This window comes from Schistocerca americana, unplaced genomic scaffold (assembly GCF_021461395.2).
Source record: "Schistocerca americana isolate TAMUIC-IGC-003095 unplaced genomic scaffold, iqSchAmer2.1 HiC_scaffold_54, whole genome shotgun sequence".
NCBI lineage: Eukaryota > Metazoa > Arthropoda > Insecta > Orthoptera > Acrididae > Schistocerca > Schistocerca americana.
This window is the reverse complement of record NW_025726280.1, coordinates 2,057,734-2,084,010: the sequence shown is the minus strand read 5'-3', so window position 1 is coordinate 2,084,010 and position 26,277 is coordinate 2,057,734. Positions and strand designations below refer to the sequence as shown.

The 26,277-nt window shown below is 41.8% G+C and overlaps 1 protein-coding gene across 2 annotated transcripts; it reads left to right on the top strand.

Annotated features, from left to right (window-relative positions):
- LOC124586121 lies at nucleotides 1–25,851 on the top strand. Of its 2 annotated transcripts, none has more exons than XR_006975040.1 (2): nucleotides 1–241; nucleotides 25,514–25,851. XR_006975040.1 is itself a non-coding variant. In XM_047131410.1 (2 exons), the coding sequence occupies exons 1-2, from the start codon at nucleotides 92–94 to the stop codon at nucleotides 2,361–2,363; spliced, it is 918 nt and encodes a 305-aa protein (XP_046987366.1). In that variant the 5' UTR covers nucleotides 1–91; the 3' UTR covers nucleotides 2,364–2,739. The 2 variants fall into 2 exon arrangements, 1 of the variants encoding a protein (XP_046987366.1); XM_047131410.1 differs by lacking the exon at nucleotides 25,514–25,851 and adding an exon at nucleotides 1,596–2,739.
- Nucleotides 25,852–26,277: the final 426 nt, after the last annotated feature.

The window sequence follows — 26,277 nt, the reverse complement described above, 5'->3', positions numbered from 1 at the left end:
TTGTTTATCTACACGTTTGTTCGATCGAGTGCTGTATTCGTGCTTTAAACTAGCGATTACAGAGTTTACGTGTAGCGAAGCTGCTGTGAACATGGTTTACAAATGTTGTGTGCCAAGGTGTCGTGGGAATTACGGAACTGGACCGAAAGTAATGTTTTCCTTTCCGAAAGATGCGAATCTGCGTTGGAAATGGCTTTCAGCGATTCATCGGGACAATTTCCAACCCACTGAGCACACGAAGGTATGTAAAAACTATATTCCTAGTACAATAATTATTTTTTTCTGGTAGAATATCTTGCATTTTGGATACATTTGACTAAAATTGTGAGCAAAAGCTAGCAGTAAATAGGCCTAGTATTCGTTTTCAAGTGGCTTTATTTTGGTTTTGAAAACGAAATATAAATTTGTGGCTCGTGTTACTTTTTATTCGTGTTTAAATTTCTCTGCAGTTCGTATTTTGTTACGCATTACCGATACGTTTTATTCTCTATTTGTGAGTGGGTGTTGTTTTTCACTCTCGCATTAGTTAGCATGAGTGCTAACGAATGTTGAAACTGCTGTTTTCATGTTTAAAAAGCGATCTCTCTGTATGAAGCATATATGTGTTGTTTTTATGTGTGTTAGTTTTTCCTGTTAGACATTCGCCAACCCACGAACAAATAATTATCTTTCAACCTAACCTAACTTCAGGTTACGATGCAGAATAGGTGTCTTCACAAACAGATTTCAATGGCGTTCTGTATCACTTGAGCCGCCTCATATAACGACATTCTCGTTAATAACGCATCCAGTTATTTAATCCGTCCGGTATTTTAAATGTTTCAGATGGTTAATTGAAATGACAAGTGTCATTTAGTTCATACAGCACAGCTTGGGACGGAATGTTTAGTTGATATCGTCTTAACATACTTCCAGTTGGATGGTCATGACTGTCTTACTGAGGTGTGTCATTTATGTTGGCATCTGTTCAACTTTATTTTGTGTTTGGCATGCGTTTGCTTTGGAGTTGTTGTTCTATCCAAACATGAAATTTGTGCTAGGCATATATCAAGACCCTCATTCAGTGTTACCTGCAATGACACAGTTTTAATATGTGCTGGCATAGAAACACCCACAGTGAAATAGTATTCTGCAGCTGTTGATATCTCTTATACCATGACAATGAAGAAACTGTAAAGTCAAAATTCTAAAATAATTGCTATGTTAATATGCAGAATCCAACAGATTACTGAAATTTGGTGCCACTTAATCCATAATAGGAACTTCACTCTTATAGTTCCATAAATATCACAGCACTGCTGTAAAACAAGCAGTTCACAGGTATATTCATCATTTACTGATGCCTTGTGAGGTATGCTCCTAGTGCTTATAGTACTAATTAAAAAAAGAATATTAAAATGGAATATGCATGTTGTTGTAGAACATGGTATATTGCTGTTAGGCCTAAATAATTTGTGTACTTCCACTAAGGTGTGACCTGTCAAGCTTATATTGGTGGAAAATGAATGAGAATCCAGTGTTTTTTACTTTCACATACAGACACACATCTCTAGATCATGCTGTATATTGTACTGAATCACACTACTTTGTTTTAGGTTTGTGAACTTCATTTCACCGAATCTGACATCTGCCGGCATACGGAATGTTATGGTGAAGTGAAAGGCACAAAGCTTACTGTCAAGCTTTCAAGACCGAGGCTTAGAGAGGGTGCTGTCCCATCAGTGTTAGCAGGCTGCCCAAGCTGTTTGTCTACTCCATCCACCAGCTCTCGAGAAAGTGCAGAGGAAAGGAGAGCTAGATTGGACAATGAACATCTTCTACAAGCAATTAAAGACAGTATAGTAACCAAAACAGAGTATGATTCGAGGAAGTTATTTTCTACTTTTGAAGCATTTCTGCAGTGCCTGGAAAGAGAAACCATTCCCAGTGAATGGACCATTGTTAGGAGAAGTGACTGTGTCCTATTTCTATTGCTTACTGTATTGCCTGCTCCATCTGTGTCTGTATCTGTTGTAGTGACAAATGATTTGCAGTTGTCTGCCTATCGAAGTAACACTGAGATAAGAAAGATAGGCAGTAGAAAAATACCACACAAACTTTCAAATATAAATGATTTGTTTACAGTATTAGACAAAGTGAAGGAATTAGTCAGTGCAAAAGAAAATTCATTAAAAAGCCAGTGCCTTCTTATACAGGACATTTTAAATGACATGTGCAGTTCTGTAGATGAAGAAAAACAGAAACAAATTCAATTCTTAAGTGAGCAAGTTAAGTTGCTATGTAGCTGTGAGGAAAACTATAGGTTTAATCCTCACTTTTCTGTATTTTGTTGTATCCTGCATTCTATCTCCTCATGCCTATAAATTTTTGAGGTCATCTGGCAATCTTATTCTTCCTCATCCAAGAACTTTACAGAAAATATGTTCCTCATATACTAATGGTCCTCATAATGAACAAAATGAAGGTGCTATGCTCCTGTATATTAAGGAAAGATTTAAATCTTTGCAGGAAAGTGATTGTACCATTTCTTTAATGATGGATGAAATTCATATTAAACCTTATTTTGATTACAAGGGAGGAAACATTGTGGGGGCAGCATTTGATAGTGACAAGGCTGCTACTACAGCATATGTCTTTATGATACAATCATTGCTGTCTTCTTTTAAAGAAGTAGTGCATGTCCTTCCAGTTAGAAACCTTATAGCTGAACAGTTATTTTTGTATGTGAAGAAAATATTATGTGGCCTTCATGACATTGGTTTCAGAGTTATTTGTGTAGTTAGTGACAACAATGCTATAAATAGGAAATCTATGGCACTTTTTAGCTAACCTCCAAAACTCAGTATAGTTTACCCACATCCAACTCAGCCACTATTTTTTATAATTGATTCTGTCCACATCCTTAAGTGTATACGTAATAATTGGGCTAATCAAAAGGACTCTCAAGTTTTGCTCAAGTATCCACAATTTGATGGAAGCAGTGATGATAGTCAGGTGTTAATGGCATCTTTTGAAGCACTGAGGCAGCTTCATAAGATTGAATGTAATGGTCTACTTAAGCACTCTTATGGTCTTTCTTTGAAGTCTCTTTATCCATCTTCACTTGAGAAACAGAATGTGAGCCTTGTTTTACAGGTATTCAATGAACATACAGCTGAAGCCATTTCAACTGTAGGAGAACAGAAAAACTTGTTACATTACCAGACCACTGCAGAATTTATTAAAATTATACTTACATGGTGGAAAATTGTAAATGTTAAGACAGTTCACAAAGGTGTTCGACTAAATGATCTCTTCCAGTGCCCTCTGTCTTTAAGTAATAATGATGAAAAATTAGTTCTTTTGGAAAAGTTTCTTGTGTGGCTCGATAAGTGGAAGGACTTAGGCCTGAAAAATAATACCCTTTCAAAAGATACACATATAGCTCTGACACACACAACCTATGGTTTGATTGAGATGGCAAGGTACTGTACTAAAGAGCTCGGTTTCACTTATTTTTTGCCTGGAAAAATTCAAACTGATTCTCTGGAAGCAAGGTTTAGCAGTTACCGATCAATGACTGGCTCTCAGTATCTCATATCTGTGAGACAGATTTTTGAAGTGGAAGCAAAGATGAGGATGCAGAACATGTTACCACTCATGTTGAATTCAAGTACTTTTGGTAAACTGCCTGTTGCAGAAGGGTTCATCTTTAATTGTAATGATGACGCAAAAGAGACTATACAAACAGACTGAGTTTATGGTTGACATTATGTATTTGGAGGAAGATTTCAGGCAGGCAGAAACATACCTTCCAATATTAACATATTTAGCAGGGTATTGTGTTCGCAGTGTACTGAAGAAACAGCAGTGTGAGGTGTGCAGCAAATACCTTCTCTTAGACAAAGAAATGTGTCTGCATGGTGAACAACACCTTAGTTTAATCAAAAATTTGGACAGGGGTGGTCTGTTTTTCCCTCAGCCTGATGTTGTGAATGTTGTTATTTACAATTACATTACTGCACAGAAATTAATATCTGCCCCTAATGAAAAAAATTTTTTGTCATGCAACAGTCAAAGGGTGCTTGTTCAAAATGTAACCATAAATGCTGTTCAGAAGAAAAGTTTCTTCTTAACAGACTTTATTTGCAGTAATGGTCATTCGGCAGATAAAATACTGAAATTGTTAGTCAAAGCATCCACCAACGCATTATTAAATAATTACATTAAGAAAAAGAATGACACCTTTACTGCTTCTTTTAAGAAACGGAAGCTTAGCACATTTTAATTTGCGTACAGTTTACATGTTAGGACATTTATCATGTGTCACACGAAATTTCTATTATGTCTCACACTTTCAGTTACACTGTATTTGGTCCACTGAAAGCAGAGGCAGGTTCCATAACCCATATTGGTGTAGTACCTTCAACTGAATGCACACTAATAGTCATTTGGTCCATATAGCCTGCAAGTTTTGGAAAATTCCACCAGTTTCAAATGTCAGAAGGTCACAAATGTTTCCATGCACACTGTTCAGCTGAAGTAAATACTTTGTCCTGCACTAATGGCTAGTTTCAATCTCATCATTGTAAAATTTTATCAGTTTGTGTACACATACATGTGTGCACCTGATACTGGCCTAAGGTTGAAACTGGGCCAGTTTTTCCTAGTAAAGTTTTTATGTCGTTCAGCTATTCTGTGCAGAAATATTTACATCTTCCTTTCAATTTGTTGAGCCTGTGCTGCCCAACAAGAAGAAATCTATTAAAGTAATTCTGTATTAAACCTCATGTAATTCATTATAACTATGTATGTAATTAGAGGCTATTATTTTGGCATGCAGACATAAAACTTACAGTAGAATATTACAATACTACAAAAGGGAAAGCCAAAAATGGATTTCTCCCATTTTCCTGAATCAGAATGACACCAGGGTGTTTCTTAATGTAGTTACTTCTCATAACAGCTGTTTATCTAAATTTTGATACAAGCTGTCAGTATTGTTACATATGGGTAACAGTTAGCTACTGCTTTGCATATATTATTTTACTGAGACATAATTACATTCTAGTAGTTGCTTATTCCACTCAGTTTGGAATAGTTTAATATCAGACATAGTAGTTGGTCTCCATTCCCAAATTTGCATCTCATCCAGACTGTGACCCTTAATTTGTTACTAATCTTACTGTGGTTTTTTTTTTTTTTTTTTACTTATGAAACCCCTTGGTAGTGTGACGCTGTGTGTCAGACTTGGACCGCGCATGTGTTTAATATGCTAGAAAATTTCATAACAGCACACACTTTGGTAGTGAGTGAAAAGTGTGTTCTTGAACTGTTTCTGCCAGTAGCTGTAGAATCTTGTGTTACAGAAAATCACTTCACAGCATTAAAATACAGCTTCGGTGTTCCACACAGTCAGTTTAATTGAAACAGTTTATTCTGAAAGGAATAATGTGAAAGGTGGTGTTTATATAGTAATTAACGAAAAGTTCTTCCCACCTATATAGAGGGAGAGTATCCTTACAAACATTAAGGAGTGTCATGCTGCTGCATTTTATTTGAATGTGTAGGACATTATATCCTACACCATTCAGCTTAATTTGGAATCAGTGTAAAATTGTTACAGTTTTGATTTATGTTGTCCTTTTTTTTGTTTACACTTAAGTTCATTACAAGGAAATTGGCCTACTTCTAGCTTATGGCAGGGTTTTCAACAAATGTTGCATAGCTGTGCAGTAACAATATAAAAGTTCTTTCAGTTGTGGATCAGGTATTAAACTAATGTGAGGTTGGTCTGATATGTTGTCGTACTCAGTATTACCATTACTTATTAGTTTCCAACGACTAGCTACATTTTCACTTCGTTGAATGTCCTTCAGCAGGGCCTCATCCCAGTACACCTTTGTATCATGGTACATACATTCCAACAAATGTTTGTTGCTCTCTTAATCTGTCTGAGTTAATACTTTTGTCAGCAACATAAGTCATTGTTAGTCACAATTATTAAATTTTATAGACAGTAAGACTGGTAATGTAACCTGTTATATGCATCTGACATGTTTTTTTGCAACTGTCATTTTTCACAAAATACAATATATCAAATGTGTACAACTAATCAATCATGCTGAAAGTAGAAAAGGCTTGCTGCCTTTTAAGATGGAAATCGTGATCTATTTCTGTAATGGAACCATGTTGTGCCCTGGATTTTGTAACAGCATCTTCAGGAAGTAGATGTACATATGACTGACTTAAATAAATTATAGTTCATTACTTCTAGTGTTTTATAATCCTACATTAACATAAACTATTAATAATTACATTATTTTAAGCATGCTGAGTACTACCGTTCTCATGTTACATTAATCTGTCTACATATTACAAAGAATTTAACTTGCTGTAGTCACCAGCAGTGATTTCTGATCTATCCCTGGAGTTACTAAAGTGCAAATGTGAATTGTAGTATCCCTTGTTCTGGAGTTTAATACAATTCTTAGTATTGTATACAGCATTTCCCCCCCCCCCCCCCTTTTTTAAATACAGTATAGCTTGATTCCCTTAATGAGTCACTGTCTCCTGCCGTCACATAGGTAGACACTTAATGAAATTCTATTACAAAATACAGCTTCAAACAATGGAACAAATTAATCTAGAAGTAGGTTAATTTATTATTGACATTTTTAGCGTGACACATTGTCTCATTCCAACTGCTGCAAATGTCTGCTGTAGGTTTGTAGATTTTCACTGTTGACTTATATAAAGGTCCTGTTGATAAAACTACTGTTGTTTGCAGGGCTTACAGCATACATTTTGAACAGCTGACCATTATGGTCAGGAATACATCTAAAATTTCACTTAAACATATGTTGCTAATTCTTTTATCTGCAGATTATTGTCAATCAGGCTTGTAAAGTTCTTTGCAACTTTTGTGAGAAAGTCAACACCTGCCCGCGGCTCCTTACATGCTCAAAATCTGCCATATTTTTACAGGAAAGAAAATTTACATTACAATAACAACGCATAATTGTTTTTCTTTTTGAGGAAAGGTGAGTTAAAAGTGATTGTTTGCTTGGGGAATGTACTCAGCTTTCCTGAGGGCGCTCTATAAACAGTTACAGAATATTTATTTAGGATACTGAAGGTAGAGGAATTTAATATTATACACTGTATTAGTGCAGAATTTTTCAAGTGAGTGTAAATAATAGTCGTCTGGTCCAGAAAATCACAGTGCATTTTTCACAAATGTACCTTGTTTTATCATGTATATCGCAATATTATTTACATCCCGCACTCGTACGTTTTCACTGGCTATTGATAAGTCTTAAGCAATTACGTTACCGGTAAAAAGAATTATAAACTATAGCTTCTGCTATATCACGATTGATAAAGTTACGTATTTTAACCGTACGGCAAAGTACTCTCCTCTTTGCGTGGTATCATTTCCCAAGATCTCGTTTCGTTATCTCCAGCGGTTTGCGAGATATGAGAGGCGTTATGAATATTTCATTCCCGCGCGTTGCGATCGGAAGTAAAGTTGCTGCAGATGCTCAATTTTTTCGAGATTGGAAGCAGATATTGATTCAAAGTTTTACGAAAATTTCCAAACCTCATCTGTATTTCACACACAGCAATAGAATGTATAATATGGATCAAACACAAATTCATAGCGCCCCCTATTTTTGATGGCAACATTCTCAAATTTGATACTCATCTGTGAAATACCACAATAGTTATGACCATTATCGAAATGATTGGCACTTCATCATGAAGCTGCCATATAAAGCTAGAAGTATTTCAGAAATTAATTATTTTTTACCGAACAGGTTCTGTAAAACCGTTTGACAAAGATTTGCAGGCCGTGCGCCTCGAATCCTTACGCGCAGCGCCAAGCCAACCCTGGCCCGCTTTGCGTGACGTCACAAGAGCGCGCCGCGGCCTTCTCTTTAGGTGGTGGTGCTCCGACCCGCCTGCTGAGGTGCCAAGCGTCGTACGGAGTGCCGAAACGAGCTTAACCTTCGTTAACGGAAAGCGGAAGCACCGCAAGACAAAATAAACCCCAATGTAACTGAACAAGGCAAACTAAGGAGTGCCACTTTAAGAGTATGCATTTGAAGATCAAACATTAAGCACCCAGACTAACGTGCCACTGAACGACGCACTTCCATCATCGGCGTCTCGTAGAGCACGGAGAGCAGCGTAGCCCATCGATATACATCCGTGGGACGGTCAACGACGATAGCAATCCCAGCGACGGAGAGAGAGGAGGACGAAATGACATCCCGCCGCACATAGAAGGTATTTCAAACTCAGGCTCGACAAAGTACAACAGGCGAGATTTTGCTCCCCTTGCGAATCAAGTTAAACGGCTCACCACGCTGCTGTCCACACTGTTAACCGCAAAATCACGGTCCGGCCTTCCCACTCTGCGTCCAGACGCAAACAACCCCAGCCGAGCCGAACTGTCTCCACGCCAAGGCAGCCACCTCTTCCCTCCTCACGCCTCCAGCTAAGATCCGACCACAAAACACACCCAGGGGGATGTGTCCAGAAACGGATAGAGCTATATATATATGGGATATCACCCTCAACAGCATCGGAACAGGCCGAGGAAGATGTGGTGAGTGTCTGCTCAAGTGGGGCAAATCTGTGACTGGTGCGGAAACCAGACAGGCATATGTGGCACCTGTTGATACGACGTGTGCAAGTATCAGCGTCCCTTCGAAACAACAGTTACCAAATACACTCTGGAGAGATGACGTAGATGGCAATACATATACGAAGGTTACAAAACTACTACACATCTACACACGTAAGTGCCTGGCAAAGGGGTCATCGAACCACCTCCACAATAATTCGTGTTTTCGGTGCTCTGCTCGAGATTGCAGTAGTAAAGAACACCTATATCTTGCCGTGCGAGCTCTGATTTCCCTTATTTCATTCTAACGACCTTTTTCTCCCAATGCTGACGTAGTGGCTGCGAGGTTAGAGGCGCCATGACACGAATCGCGTGGCCCTTTCCGCCGTAGGTTCGGGTGTTTGTTGTCCATACTGATCCGAGCACGGGGTTCACAACCCGAACCACACGCCACTGTTAAGCACTAATGAAGGACTGGGTCCCTTACTTCGACTGCACGTAATTCATTAAGGTCAATCCAACACATTTATGTCAAACAACATAAATGAAGTTACATCTGAATCTGTCTTTTTTTAATCTCTGTTTGATATCAATTTCAATATCAGCTGATTTAGTGCGTGAAGCGCGAGTTAAGCCAGTAACCAGATCAACTAAACAATTCTCCGTAATTCAAAAGAAACAGAAACAAAATGAATCAATACACCCCACTGACAAATATCCAAAAAACCTTACAATACTACTAAAAAGAATATACACTGAAGTGGGGAGCAGTCTGCACCTGACAGAACAAAATGAGTTCAATAACATGCGTGCCCCAGAAAACAGCGAGACATTAAATAAACTTCATTTCATGAATAACAAATACTCATTAACATTACGCCACTCCTGTTTGAACTGCAGTGTCCCAAAGAAACAGGTGCTAATTCTGAAAGAATATATAAAAAAGAAATTGTTTAAATTACAGCATTAAGGAATTCCAAAAGATGTCCAATCGAACACACCCCCCTTTCCAGTTGAGCTACAAATCTTCCCCCTTTCTAGGCTGAGCCAGAAACACAGAATGCCACAGAAATCTTACAGGACACCCGGAAGCAGTAACAGACAAGGGGGTCGGCACCCACAAATAACACAGGCTAAGAGTCAGGCTGGGAGCACATCCTACGAGTACTTGTCCACACTACGCTCACCACAAACTGCAGACATTCCGGCCGAACATCCGCTCGCGGTGGCTGCCAGAAGGAAGAAGCAACCTACCTTACGCCCGAGCCACAACTCCGCCAGTCTCACCGGCCGCCCCAAACCGACTACCTCTCGCCGACTGCCTCTCGCCGTCCCGCGCGCCCCAGCCGAAAAACCAAAGATGCTCATGCCCGGGGACGCGCCAAAGATAAGCCGATCGCTGATCGACCAGCCATCAGGCTCACGTACACAAAATTACGCTAAGTAGTGTGTAAGACTAGCGACCCATGACCTCAGCAGTTTGTGTGTGAATTCCTAAGGGACGACATTGATCAATATAGGGATGTTCAACAGTCAACACAACATCCCAGTGGAACTCTGAAAATGTGTTAAAGTGTCAATTTCAATCAGCACATGACTACATTTGGTTACAGAGTATTATCCAACTCGTTCTCCCCCAGACATTCGCCTTACTGGTGTGACACTTCCTATTACAACAGATAAAAGTATTTGTGCATTATGTGTTTGTATCATGACTGTCATCCAATTTCACTGACATCCCTCAGTTATGAAATTATATGATGCACTCTGCCATAGGTCTTGAGCTGGACAGACTACATCATTGTATGCATATTCTATGCTAGGCAACCAACGATTCAAACTCCCTACGTGTGCACTGTGTACTCATTGACGATTTAAAGCAACACCTTTGTTGGCACATGGCCGCTAAACCTAACGAGAACTAGATGAAGATGAAATGCTTGTGTGAAAAACCAGCGTACTGTGAGTCGCCTATTGGCTTGAGGGAGATACGCACTGAATTTGTTGCATGTCAAAAAGCTTTATTTGGTAAATACTGTACACGTAATTAGAAGAACGGAATCCTTTTGCTTATTCAGGGGGAGGGATATCACATACACGACATTCAGTGAAAGCGGTAGCACCGTCTTCATATTTGACTATGTTACCGTGGAAAACAAAGACCAGATTCGAAAATATTTCTGTTTCGGTCGTCATATGGGTGCTGATTTATTTTCTCTAAGTCATATTCCAGAATCACCAAACAGCTTTTTAGGGATAACACAAACCTCATTATAGCCTTCAAATAAGACAACTTCAATTTAAAACACATTTACCTAGCACATGTCGGAACGAACGTGTCGTTCAATGACTTTGTAAAGATATGCTCAGATTACTGGAACCATTTACAGTATGGGTGTCTCACTGATAAAACAAGAAAACCTTAGTGACAGTAGAACAGGTGAAACTTTCAAGAGAACAGGGAATCAGCGATCATAAATCGGCTACTGCATCGATGATTTCAGCCGTAAATAGAAATATTAAGAAAGGTAGGAAGATTTTTCCGTTTAGCAAAAGTGACAAAAAGCAGATTTCAGAGTACGTGATGTCTCAACACAAAAGTTTTGTCTCAAGTACAGATAGTGTTGAGGATCTGTGGACAAAGTTCAAAACCATCGTACAATATGCATTAGATGAGTATGTGCCAAGCAAGATCGTAATAGATGGAAAAGAGCCACCGTGGTACAATAACCGAGTTAGAAAACTGGAACTTCACACCAAACATAAACATAGCCATAGCCAAAGCCTTGCAGACAAACGAAAATTACGCGAAACGAAATTTAGTGTGAGCAGGGCTATGCGAGAGGCGTTCAATGAATTCGAAAGTTCTATGTGCTGACTTGGCAGAAAATCCTAAGAAATTTTGGTCTTATATCAAAGCGGTAGGTGGATCAAAACAAAATGTCCAGACACCGTGATCAAAATGCTACTGAATCAGAGGACGACAGACTAAAGGCCGAAATACTAAATGTCTTTTTCCAAAGCTGTTTCACAGAGGAAGATTGCACTGTAGTTCCTTCTCTAGATTGTCGCACAGATGACAAAATGGTAGATATCGAAATACACGACAGAGGGATAGAGAAACAAACTCGCTCAAAAGAGGAAAGGCCGCTGGACCTGATGGGATACCAGTTCGATTTTACACAGAGTACGCAAAGAAACTTGCCCCCTTCTTGCAGCGGTGTACCGTGGATCTCTAGAAGAGCGTAGCGTTCCAGAGGATTGGAAAAGGGCATAGGTCATCCCCGTTTTCAAGAAGGGAAGTCGAACAGATGTGCAGAACTGTAGACCTGTATCTCTAACGTCGATCTGTTGTAGAATTTTGGAACACGTATTATGTTCGAGTATAATGACTTTTCTGGAGATTAGAAATCTACTCTGTAGGAATCAGCATGGGTTTCGAAAAAGACGATTGTGTGAAACCCAGCTCGCACTATTCGTCCACGAGACTCAGAGGGCCATAGACACGGGTTCACAGGTAGATGCCGTTTTTCTTGACTTCCGCAAGGTGTTCGATAGTTCCCCACAGTCGTTTAATGAACAAAATAAGAGCTTATGGGCTATTAGACCAATAGTGTGATTGGAGTGAAGAGTTCCTAGACAACAGAACGCAGCATGTCATTCTTACTTCGGAAGATTTCTCTCAATTGAGAGTGATTTCAGGTGTGCCACAGGGGAGTGTCGTAGGGCCGTTGCTATTCACAATATACATAAATGACCTTGTGGATAACATCGGAAGTTCACTGAGGCTTTTGCGGATGATACTGTAATATATCGAGAGGCTGTAACAATGGAAAATTGTACTGAAATGCAGGAGGATCTGCAGCGAATTGACGCACGGTGCAGGGAATGGCAATTGAATCTCAATGTAAACAAGTGTAATGTGCTGCAAATAGATAGAAAGATAGATCCCTTATTTAGCTACGAAATAGCAGACCAGCAACTGGAAGCAGTTAATTCCATAAATTATCTGGGCGTAGGCATTAGGAGTACTTTAAAATGCAATAACCATATAAAATTAATCTATGGTAAAGACGAAAACAAAGGAAGTGGGTTACAGTACACTTGTTCGCCCTCTACTTGAATACTGTTCAGCAGTGTGGGATCCGTACCAGATAGGTTGAGGGGGGGGAGAGGGGGGGGAGAGGGGGGGGGGAGAGGGGGGGGGAGAGGGGGGGAGAGGGGGGGAGAGGGGGGGGGGGAGAGGGGGGGGGGGAGAGGGGGGGGAGAGAGGGGGGGGGGAGAGGGGGGGAGAGGGGGGGGGGGAGAGGGGGGGGGAGAGGGGGGGGAGAGGGGGGGGAGAGGGGGGGGAGAGGGGGGGGAGAGGGGGGGGGAGGGGGGGGGAGAGGGGGGGGGGAGAGGGGGGGGAGAGGGGGGGGAGAGGGGGGGGGAGGGGGGGGAGGGGGGGGAGGGGGGGGGGAGGGGGGGGGGGAGGGGGGGGGAGAGGGGGGGGGAGGGGGGGGGAGGGGGGAGAGGGGGGGGGAGGGGGGGAGAGGGGGGGGGAGGGGGGGGAGAGGGGGGGGGAGGGGGGGAGAGGGGGGGGGAGGGGGGGAGAGGGGGGGGAGAGGGGGGGAGAGGGGGGGGGAGAGGGGGGAGAGGGGGGGGAGAGGGGGGAGAGGGGGGAGAGGGGGGGGAGAGGGGGAGAGGGGGGGGGAGAGGGGGGGGAGAGGGGGGGAGAGGGGGGGGAGAGGGGGGAGAGGGGGGGGAGAGGGGGGGGGAGAGGGGGGGGAGAGGGGGAGAGGGGGAGAGGGGAGAGGGGGAGAGGGGGAGAGGGGGAGAGGGGGAGAGGGAGGGGGAGAGAGGGGGAGAAGATCCAACAGAGAGCAGCGCGCATCGTTACAGGATCATTTGGTAATCGCGAAAGTGTTACGGAGATGATGGATAAACTCCAGTGGAAGACTCTGCAGGAGAGACGCTTAGTTGCTCGGTACGGGCTTCTGTTGACTCTTCGGTGAAGGTATGTTCTCGAAACTTTAAGCAGTATATTGCTCCCCCCTACGTAGGTCTCGTGAAGAGACCGTGAGGATAAAATCCAGGGATTAGAGCCCACACAGAGGCATACCGACAATCTTTCCTTCCACGAACCATAGGAGACTGGAATAGAAGGGAGGACCGATAGAGGTACTCAAGGTACCCTCCCCCACACACCGTCAGGTGGCTTGCAGAGTATGGATGTAGATAACCGTTGCCCGACTCCAGATGTCCAGGGTGACTTGCCTTCCCACGTATGCCAGGGAATAGATGCATCAGCAGAGTGATCCCTGTGTGGTCAGCGGACCACAACTAAGAGGGTACTTGTGGCCCCACCACAACAGACTGGCTACCTTGCTCGATATCAGGTGCAACCAAGCAAACAGGTCGATTATCAGAATAGAAAGTGATACCGCACAGGTGATGGAAATGTACACACCCAGGAGGGTGACTGCAAAACAGTTGGAGAACAAGCAGAAGTGCAGATCCACATTGACGAAGGACATGATTGATCTCAGTGCATGATGGACACAATGCACCTTGAAAGGTCCCCTTCCCCAGTTGGCTCGCTCTTCGGGGAAAATGTTGAAAAATGGAGGTCAGGCCGTCACAAAGGCCGTCACAAAGGCCGTCACAAAGGCCGTCACAAAGGCCGTCACAAAGGCCGTCACAAAGGCCGTCACAAAGGCCGTCACAAAGGCCGTCACAAAGGCCGTCACAAAGGCCGTCACAAAGGCCGTCACAAAGGCCGTCACAAAGGCCGTCACAAAGGCCGTCACAAAGATCAAAACGGGTGAGGCTCCTTTCAGTCGCATCTTAAGACAGGCAGGTATAGCTCAGGCCTATTTTAATCCCTGGACCCACAGGGGGTGCAGTCCATGTTAAACGGCAAGGGGTAGCCATGTGCCAGGATGGAGGAAGGCTGTGGGTATTCCCAGTGTGACAGTCACCAAGAACTGCAGGGACACACCAAGTACTTTGTCACTGTAAGCTCTGTGTCTGGCTCTTGCACTGGGGTACGAGAAAGTTTCTTATCTATTTTAGTGGGCTCTGTGACTTTATTCTTATAGTGAAAGGGGCCACATTATTACACTAAGTAATGAAATGTGTTTAAATCGACTCTGTTTACAGAATTTAGAGAATGTTAGAGGTGTATTGCGATTTCAGAAATAACTTTCTTAATACAATTGTTTAAACAATGCCGGCCGGGTGTGGCCGAGCGGTTCTAGGCGCTACAGTCTGGAGCCGCGTGACCGCTACGGTCGCAAGTTCGAATCCTGCGTCGGGCATGGATGTGTGTGATGTCTTTAGAACTACTTAAACCTAACTAACCTAAGTTCTAGGGGACTGATGACCACAGACGTTAAGTCCCATTGTGCTCAGAGCCATTTGAACTATTTTTTGTTTAAACAATGTGTGACATACGCTATATTAGCCTACCATTGTGAGACACTCCCACTCCATCAGCTCGACAGACTGAGCGAATTTCGCACCAATTTCAAGATTCGGGAAGGCAGGGGTTGGATGAGGTCGTGGTGGTGTGAACTAGGTTAGTTCGTCTCTGGATCTCAACGTGAGCACGCGAAATCCGATATTTCCACCAATAAATTTGAATTTTCCGCAGTTTTCACGGTTGGGGGACGGTTGGAGTTAAATCTATTGAGCTAACGCTGTTAACCTATTTTCCCACCATGACGTCGGTGTCACATTGCCACATCTATGGCCTCAATCTTGAATAAATTTGGCAACAACGCAGAAAGGGTGAAGCTGGCATCACAATGTCTGCCATGTTGTCAATTTATTATAAACTGTTTCGTTTTTTCGAAAAATGACTTTGTGAAACACAAGAATAATTGTTTTTAAAAGTAATCAAATAGGGTTTTGTATTATTTATAGTATCCATTAATCTCACCAGTACTCTAATTATGAATAGTAATTTCTCTGCTTTTGTATCCAGAATACCTTGGAAGAATACTCAAATTAAAACTCGGGATATATCGGAACTTGGTGGCAGATAAACCTGTGCAAGTACCCTAGTCTGTCACTAAGCCATGTGTCCACAACATCCCTTTTTTTGGGAGTTGCGATGTAACAAAATAAAAATGATGTTATTCAATGCAAAAGTTGGAATTTGAGATTTCGCTTACTGTTTCATCAATCACAATGGTCAATCTATGATTCCTATGACAATTGGCGTAAGATATTGGATTATGAAATTTGAATAGTCTTTACTTGCAGTTTCGCGTGGCTTGAAGCAGTCACAGCTAGCGTGCTGTTGATTAGCAAATTGCATTATCGTCTTTTTAATTACTTCATGATCGTAGACACGATCATACCCGGTCGTGAATTTATTGCTATGACAAAGAATTTCCTAAGGGACCAGAAAGTTCTTGAGGGCGCAAAAACAACTAACATGACAAAAAAGGGAAATTCAATATTAAAGCTGATGCAAGAAGACGATAAAACAGTTTTTATTTCAATCTAACACGCACGTTTGACTGCTGATCTTGGTGTCTGTAATCTTAGTATTATTTTCATTTTAATTATGCGTTTTGCTGAGGAGATAATAGGAATAAGCACTGCTAACTGATTCAATATTTCCAGAACATTTATTATAACTAAAACGTATCGTACCTTGTGTTTTGACATAAAAATCTACCGTCATTGTAGTACAGTTTCATGTCCATTGAGCGCTCTTTTATGTAGCCATTGTCCTCTTGAGTCACCCGTGAGTCGTCACGATAAGTTGTAACAGTTATTTTTACACTTCACTCAGACGGAACACGTTTTTATACATTTAGTAAAAAATTAGACCAGACCGCCATAAATCTGCGTCCGTCTTACGTAAGAGAAACAGTACAAGTGTTTAGCGCTCAAGGCTTCATTTGTTCCCCAGCCAACAAGGTGCTAATGAGAAATGAGAAACATAGCGTGATGAAATAGGTTTAATAATGAATAAAAAAAATAGGAGTGCGGGTTGGCCACAATAATGCGTTCACTATGCTGTTTGTAGTAGCTAAGATAGGCACAAAGCCCATGCCTACTACAGTAGTATAAGTTTATATGGCAACTAGCTCTGCAGATGAAGAAATTGAATAAATGTATGACGAGATAAAAGAAATTATTTAGGTAGTGAACGGAGACGAAAATTTAATGGTCATGGGTGACGAACTCGTCAGTAGGAAAAGGAAGAGAAGGAAACGTAGTAGGTGAATATGGATTGGCGGAAAGAAATGAAAGAGGAAGCCATCTGGTACAATTTTGCACAGAGCATAACTTAATCATAGCTAACACTTGGTTCAGGAATCATAAAAGAAGGTTGTATACATGGAAGAATCCTGGAGATACTAAAAGGTGTCAGATAGATTATATAATGGTAAGACAGATTTAGGAACCAGGTTTTAAATCGTAAGACATTTCCAGGGGCAGATGTGGACTCTGACCACAATCTATTGGTTATGAACTGTACATTAAAACTGAAGAAACTGCATAAAGGTGGGAATTTAAGGAGATGGGACCTGGATAAACTGACTAAACCAGAGGTTGTACAGAGTTTCAGGGACAGCATAAAGGAACAATTGACAGGAATGGGGGAAAGAAATACAGTAGAAGAAGAATGGGTAGCTCTGAGGGATGAAGTAGTGAAGGCAGCAGACGATCAAGTAGGTAAAAAGGCGAGGGCTAATAGAAATCCTTGGGTAACAGAAATATTGAATTTAATTGATGAAAGAAAATATAAAAATGCAGTAAATGAAGCAGGCAAAAAGGAATACAAACGTCTCAAAAATGACATCGACAGGAAGTTCAAAATGGCTAAGCAGGGATGGCTAGAGGACAAATGTAAGGATGTAGAGGCTTGTCTCACGAGGGGTAAGATAGATACTGCCTACAGGAAAATTAAAGAGATCTTTGGAGAGAAGAGAACCACTTGTATGAATATCAAGAGCTCAGATGGCAACCCAGTTCGAAGCAAAGAAGGGACAGCAGGAAGGTGGAAGGGGTATATAGAAGGTCTATACAAGGGCGATGTACTTTATGACAGTATTATGGAAATGGAAGAGGATTTAGATGAAGATGAAATGGGAGATATTATAATGCGTGACAGAGCACTGAAAGACCTGAGTCGAAACAAGGCCCCAGGAGTAGACAACATTCCATTAGAACTACTGATGGCCTTGGAAGAGCCAGTCATGACAAAACTACCATCTGGTGAGCAAAATGTACGAGACAGGCGAAATACCCACAGACTTAAAGAAGAACATAATAATTCCAATCCCAAAGAAAGCAGGAGTTGACAGATGTGAAAATTACCGAACTATCAGTTTAATAAGTCACAGCTGCAAAATACTAACGCGAATTCTTTACAGACGAATGGAAAAACTGGTAGAAGCGGACATCGGGGAAGATCAGTTTGGATTCCGTAGAAATGTTGGAACACGTGAGGCAATACTAACTTTACGACTTATCTCAGAAGAAAGATTAAGAAAAGGCAGACCTACGTTTCTAGCATTTGTAGACTTAGAGTCTTCCAGTTAACGTTGTCAAAAGCTTTCTCTCTTTCAAATTCTGAAGGTGGCAGGGGTAAAATACAGGGAGCGAAAGGCTATTTACAATTTGTACAGAAACCAAATGGCAGTTTTAAGAGTCGAGGGCCATGAAAGGGAATCAGTGGTTGGGAAAGGAGTGAGACAGGGTTGTAGCCTCTCCCCGATGTTATTCAATCTGTATATTGAGCAAGCAGTAAAGGAAACAAAAGAAAAATTCGGAGTAGGTATTAAAATTCATGGAGAATAAATAAAAACCTCGAGGTTCGCCGATGACATTGTAATTCTGTCAGAGACAGCAAAGGACTTGGAAGAGCAGTTGAACGGAATGGATAGTGTCTTGAAAGGAGGGTATTAGATGAACATCAACAAAAGCAAAACGAGGATAATGGAATGTAGTCGAATTAAGTCGGGTGATGCTGAGGGACTTAGATTAGGAAATGAGACACTTAAAGTAGTAATGCAGTTTTGCTATTTAGGGAGCAAAATAACTGATGACGGTCGCAGTAGAGAGGATAGAAAATCTAAACTGGCAATGGCAAGGAAAGCGTTTCTGAAACAGAGAAATTTGTTAACATCGGGTATAGATTTAAGTGTCAGGAAGTCGTTTCTGAAAGTATTTGTATGGAGTGTAGCCATGTATGGAAGTGAAACAAGGACGATAACCAGTTTGGACAAGAAGAGAATAGAAGCTTTTGAAATGTGGTGCTACAGAAGAATGCTGAAGATAAGGTGGGTAGATCACGTAACTAATGAGGTATTGAATAGGATTGGGGAGAAGAGAAGTTTGTGGCACAACTTGACTAGAAGAAGGGATCAGTTGGTAGGACATGTTTTGAGGCATCAAGGGATCACCAATTTAGTATTGGAGGGAAGCGTGGAGGGTAAAAATCTTAGAGGGAGACCAAGAGATGAATACACTAAGCAGATTCAGAAGGATGTAGGCTGCAGTAGGTACTGGGAGATGAAGCTTGCACAGGATAGAGTAGCATGGACAGCTGCATCAAACCAGTCTCAGGACTGAAGACCACAACAACAGCATGATGAGCTATGTTTATGCAACCTGTCCATAACAAACATTACCGAAGCTATCCCAGTGAAATGAGGGTAATTCCATTTATGCGAAAAATAGACACATGTTACCCCATTTTTTTTATACAGAGAACGATTGCAGAGTACATGAAGCGAAGAGGGAGACCTATTCTTATCCAGTCTGCCCTCAAATATAAAAATTTTGGCAAGCACCAACGAAAAGCACCAACGAAAAGCACCAACGAAAAGCACCAACGAAAAGCACCAACGAAAAGCACCAACGAAAAGCACCAACGAAAAGCACCAACGAAAAGCACCAACGAAAAGCACCAACGAAAAGCACCAAAAAAAGATTCAGCATTACCTGCGTACTCGTTAAGTAGTAGGATATGCTACGTGGTAGCAGAAAATGATCTTCATGCAGTAAACAATGAATGCAACGAGTGCTGCGAAATCTGTAGTTTTCCTAATGAGGAGAAAGTTTGAAAGAATATGTATCTTTATTTTTAGTTTCACTAGTGAAAGTAGAGTCAATTCATAAAGCAGTTGAGTCCCATAAGATTTCACACACATTTTTGCACACTACTGCTAAGGTCATCAGTCCCTAAGCTTACACACTACCTAACCTAAATTATCCTAAGGACGAACACACACACCCATGCCCGAGGGAGGACTTTACTGCAGTTATGCACTGTGCGGCTGGTCCCGGCGGAGGTTAAAGCAGTTCACTGGACTTGACCAAAGGAGTGACCATTAATTGTAAATATTAGCTCGTAAGTGATCAACTATTTACAAAAGAATACAAGTCTTTCTGCAGGAAACCTGCAAATTTGACTGTTTTGTAAATGAACGCTATCAACGAAGGAACTGAGCACGAATGCTGTGTGAAGATGCACACTAAAGTGCGACGTGCATTATAAGAATATCACCAATACACACTGAACAGTTAGTGTTATACTGCACGTGTAAAAACACGTCAAGGCTACGACAATAGGTGCAACGCAAAGCTCAGTGTTGTTCTAAATGCAGCGACAGCTAAAACATTCGTCGTCACTTACCTGTGAGCCTCACGGGAGGCAGTTGACAGGGAAGTATGGAGGCAGCTCCAGGGGCCGGCTCCTCCGTTGGAAAACGCGTGCGAGGCGTGTGTACCGGTGCACTCGCGTGATACGAAGTTCACAAGGGAAAAACAAAAATAAAAGAAACCGAGAGAGGTGGCGCAGTGGTTAGACACTGGACTCTCATTCGGGAGGACGACGGTTCAATCCCGCGTCCGGCCATCCCGATTTAGGGTTTCCGTGATTTCCCTAAATCGCTCTGGGCAAATGCCGGGATGGTTCCCTTCAAAGGGCACGGCCGACTTCCTTCCCCGTCCTTCCCTAATCCGATGAGACCGATGACCTCGCTGTCTGGTCTCCTTTCCCAAACAAACCAACCAACCGGAAAAAAAGGGGGCAATGTACGACCGGCAGCTCTGTTACAGGCTGAGCGCGGACGGATGCTGAGTACTGGAGCTCACGCAACACTGTGCAGCCGCTGTGAGTGGCTGACGCGTGGGTGACGAAACAGTCCTAACTTTAAACTGCTAACCGCCATGACTTCCATCGTACATACTGGAGGAAAGACATTTGCACACTTGTGTGACTACATTTTCATACGTAAATTAAGCAAATTTCTTGAGTCGAAGTTAAGATGAGTAAGAAATAGATTGTCAGATTACTCAGACCTTAAATCCATTAATACCGGCACTCGTGAACACTGCTAAAATTAATTATAATCCTGTCTCTCGATGGACAAAGAAAATGGAGTTGTCTTCCATAGTGCACATTCAGACAAGTCCTGATCCTTAATGTATCCAATAGGTTGTAAGATACTAATAATTTCCCACTTCTGTTTCAATTGTAAATAAAAACCCGGGAAGGCACTTTAATCCCTGGCACCACAGTGGAAAGGACGATGTACTGCTTGATGAACGCCGCAGACAGCTAACACAGAAAGTGAAAGCATCACGAAGTGTAGTGCTACGTTATTAAACTGTAATTGAACCACAATGAGTCAACAGAGGCTCTAACATTGTCCGCTTCAGTTAAGTTAAAATATACACTCACTGTACTCATGTATTAGTTGTTAGAACTCATACTCAAGAGAATGTAAATTCTATCCCCCGAAGTGAGAAATGAACGTTCTCTTATTGTTATAAGCAAATATGTACCAAACTTAACTATGCACATAAATGTGAATCTTGCTATTAAGAAATGAAGTAACTGATGAACAAAAAGTGAAAAACTATTTTGAAAAATGATATCACATATATGTTTATGTAATTTCAATTTATGTACTTCGTACGCCAGTAACATTGTGTCATGTCATGATCCTCATACCAAAAATCGCGAATAGCTCGAGTTAATCCTTCGACATTCCCTCTCTCCTCATGGAAGGCGGTGTGATCGCTATTTTTGACTTCATTAATACAACAAATAGATAACACTTTCAGCCAGAAGGCAGATACTTGTTTATAAAAATGATTAATGTATAGTAAGATGTCGCATAACGACGGTGGAATATCCTAAATAATGGTATTCGTTGTCTTTGGGCGGCAATATAAACAGAAGAATACGGATCGATATGCGATCCTTCACTATTTTTGAAATGGGTTTTCGCGGTTTGTTAATACCACCCAAGGGTGAATGACGGAAGGTGTGGACCAAAGGGATTTGAGGCATTTCATTCACTGTTTCCTTTTAAAAGTATTATCAATGTTATTAATAAAGGAGTGTTGTAAAAAAAAATAGCTACAGGCCTTGTAAATCGCCTAACTGCATAAGTGAACTACTAAAAATAATCGTTAATATGTTTATTGTGTTCCTAAACTTCAACTCACAAATAGCATTCAGTTATTTACTAATTAATTAAATGTCTGTTCAAAGCAATTTCCCCACATAATCAACAAAACTTGAAACCAGAACTCAGTACAGTTCCTTGCTATTAAATGTCTGCGTAAGTTAATGGCCATACACAGTAACGTCTGAACAACAATTCAATTGTCCCTAAAAAAAACAACCATCTATGCATTTCTTTCCCATAATTCTGTAAACATGTTTATACACCTATAGCAAATGGCAATTACGGAAGCGTCCGATCCCGCCCATCTGCTTTGATCCATGACGTCACAAATATGGTGGAAACGACCATAAACCACGATTCCAATATGGCGCATATAAAGTCGTTACGTACACATTATGAGGACGAAAATACATCGAAAAACAAACACACACACTTTCCACAAAGCGCCTAATGACACTAACGGGACAAGCGCGGGAAATGGGGTGTTTTTGGGTGGGGCAAACTAAATATAAAATTTAGACATCCACCCCCATACAAAACCACACAAAACGACGAAAAAAGCGACATCACAAAACTCCCCAAATACCACTAAACACAATATTATCCGGAATCGGACACTTCCCTTGACCTATATGGGATCGGGAGCTGCTGTTGAGCTATAAATTACGATCAAACACTTCCCTTGGCCTATATAGCTCAAAAACATCTCCCGATACCAATACCAGCATACACAGCCACACTTTGGGATCGAACACTTCCCTTGACCTGCGCACTGTTTGTTCAGGAATGGATATGACGGATAAAATTAACAAACAACAACCGATTAATTTTACTAAAATTACGACACGATGTACAGCGAACACTAAATTAACCTTCACACAAAATCGTTAAAACTCACTGAAGCGAATTCCACTACAAACACGGCCGACACTAACAATTCTGGATAACGAGCAAAAGCAAACAGCCCATTACACCACACAAATGAAGACCCTGAACATACCACCAGAGAGCACAACAAGTCACAACACGACGACATCTACAAACACGCCACACTCGCATACCAAACTCCGCGCCGTCATGACGCCACACGACAACACCCTTACGTCACGGATCAAAGCCGACGCCTGGGATCGGACGCTTCTGTCGACCCAGCGAATGAACCACTTTCGGCCTGAGCCACCAACAACATAAGTCGTTCTCATTACCCACAGAGCCACTCCGAGGTACTGGAAGGAAAACGTAAGCCTTCCACGTGTAAACCAAAGGCACGGTTTCCCAGACTGCAAGCCGTAAGAAACCAGTCAACACGCTCCCGCCTCCAAACACAGGAAGGCGTCGGGCTAGTAAACAACGCCCGCTACGGTGGGCAAGCGCGACTACGTAACTGCTTGCCACAGTGGGTCGGTTCCTCCCGCAGCCTCTGCCAAGACCGGTGGCGAAATTAATGAAATTAGCACCACCTGTGGCACAAAGGGCAAGCAACTCAACAACGTAATAAGGACATAAATTATCTGCATATACAACGTGTCCAAAACAGCTGTCTACCCACTACTTTCAGCACCTCAGAGGACACCACTTAACACACTGCGCGGTATGTTTAGATGACTCTGAATTCAATCTGCGCAAAACCACAAACTACCTGTGCATGAGCACACTACGCTTAAACTAAAGAGTATTAACACAACGTACAACTTGTAAATCTCCTGGTGACCGGCCTGGACTCGTGAAATGGATCTACCAACACATCACGGCCAATAAACCACCTCCGCTCTCCACTTGCGAGGCACAAATAGGATATGTCATGCAACACACTTATTAAAATATCTAAAACAGTGTTCGTTACAAGATTAACACTCAATGTCACAGGGAAAGAATTAGGAACATATCGGTTCGTTACAATAAACGCACAAATTACGTGGCTGAAAAACAACCAAGTCAGTGGCACACAAGAAGGGTAGTAATAGTTAGGCCCTTTATCATTTTCCCATTCAGAGGGGCGTAAAACAATAACACTAAATTGCTCAAATGCATTCATACTTCTCTGCTTAAGTGACTGACAACTACTAAGTTTTTAAATGCAGAACAAGTCCTCACAGGATAAACGCGGCCTTACGCAATGGACTCCTAATAGCAATGTCAAGCGTCCAAAGCACATTGCTTGCCGTTGTGGTGTATTTATTGAGCACACTCAGTAATCGCCAGAATGATGGACACTAATGTGATGCCATTGCGAGCACAGTTGGTTTGGATATAAGCAGCATTTTGTTCCGTCACAGAACCATAGAGACGAGAATGTAGTCACAAGAAGCAAACGGTAAATCGATCATAAACAAGGAAGCAGCATGCTCCAGACAGCATCGGCGCCTCTACCCACCTAGTCCGCCGCAAGCGCCCAAACACAATCAGGTAGCGTGGCGAACTCTGCTCTCGCCGCCACCCACGGCTTCACGCTCCGCGCACTAACGCCCATCCCACTGCTTCTGCTCGCCCTCCAAAACCCAACTACTCGACTCTCCCAGGTGCCTCGCCGACTTCCCCGCGAGGGGGCGCCACTTCTCCCTTTCCTCCGCGATACGGCGATAATATTACACGCGGTACGTTCGATAGATCAAACCTGAGCCGTCACGGCTCAATTTGTTCGCTGGAGAAGAAAAACAGTACAAGTGTTTAGCGCTCAGGGCTTCATTTGTTAACTAAGACCAGATTTATGGCGGTCTGATCTAATTGTTTACTAAAAAATAAAAACGTGTTATGTCTAAGTTTGAGTGAAGTGTAAAAAGAAGAAGAACTGTTATAACTTATCGTGACGAGTCACGGGTGACTCGAGAGGACAATGACTATCTATATAAAAGAGCGCTCAATGGACATTAAACGGACATAAAAATCTACCGTCATTGTAGTACTAAGCATAAGGTACGATGTATGTTTTAGTTATAATAAATGTTCTGAAAATATAGGAATGAGCACTGCTAACTGATTCAATATCTCCTCAGGAAAAAGCATAAGTAAAGTGAAAATAATACTAAGATAACAGACTCCAAGATCAGCAGTCCAATGTGCGTGTTACATTGACGATAAAACAGATTTTTTTTTTTTTGTCTTCTTGCATCAGCTTTAACATCACACAAAAGGGAAATTCAATATTACAGTTGTTTTTGCGCTCTTAAAACAATTTCCTAAGGGACCAGAAAGTTCTTGTCATAACAAGAACTTCAAGATCGTACATACGATCACACCCGGTCGTGAAGTAATTAGCTAGCGTGCTATTTATTAACACATTGCATTATCGTCTTTCTGTGACTACTTCAAGTCACGCGAAACTGCAAGTAAAGACTATTCACATTTCGTAATGCAATATTTTAGGATAATGGTCAACCCATGATTCTTACGCCAATTGTGACTGATGTTCAATGGCAAAGTTGATGGAATTTGAGATTTCACTTAATGTTTTATCACTCTTATTTTGTTACAGAGTGCTGCTTTCGCAAGGTGTGATGGACATAATGGAAGTTGGGAGATGAAGTACTGGCGGACGTAAACCTCTGAAGGTGGCCCGTGAGTCGTGATGGGATGGCTCAATGGCTGGAGCATTTGCCCACGTAGGGCAAAAGTCCCAGTCTGGCATACAGTGCGCCAATTTAAAACTTGCTGTCAGATTAGAACACTTTGCTACAGAGCGAAAATGCATTCTGGAAACTTAACGAATCGTTTATGGGTGCAATTTCATTTTTGTTTTATTATACATTAGTGGTAGTTGTTGTGGTCTTGAGTCCTGAGACTGGTTTGATGCAGCTCTCCATGCTACTCTATCCTGTGCAAGCTTATTCATCTCCCAGTACCTACTGCGGCCTACATCCTTCTGAATCTGCTCAGTGTATTCATCTCTTGGTCTCCCTCTACAATTTTTACCCTCCACGGTGCCCTCCAGTACTAAATTTGTGATCCCTTGATGCCTCAGAACATGTCCTACCAACCGATCCCTTCTTCTAGCCAAGTTGTGCCACAAACTCCTCTTCTCCCCAATTCTATTCAATACCTCCTCATTAGTTATGTTACCTACCCAGATATAAATAAAGACATTTGAATATTGTCAATGCAGCTAACACCTGATCGGTGGAAATTTCAGCATAGTTTGGAAATCTAATGATCCCAAAAATTTGCATTTATTCGTACACTCTTAGCAGCGTATTTTCTCGTGTTCTGCAGTAGGAAGTCCTACAATGAGTGAAGCTGAGT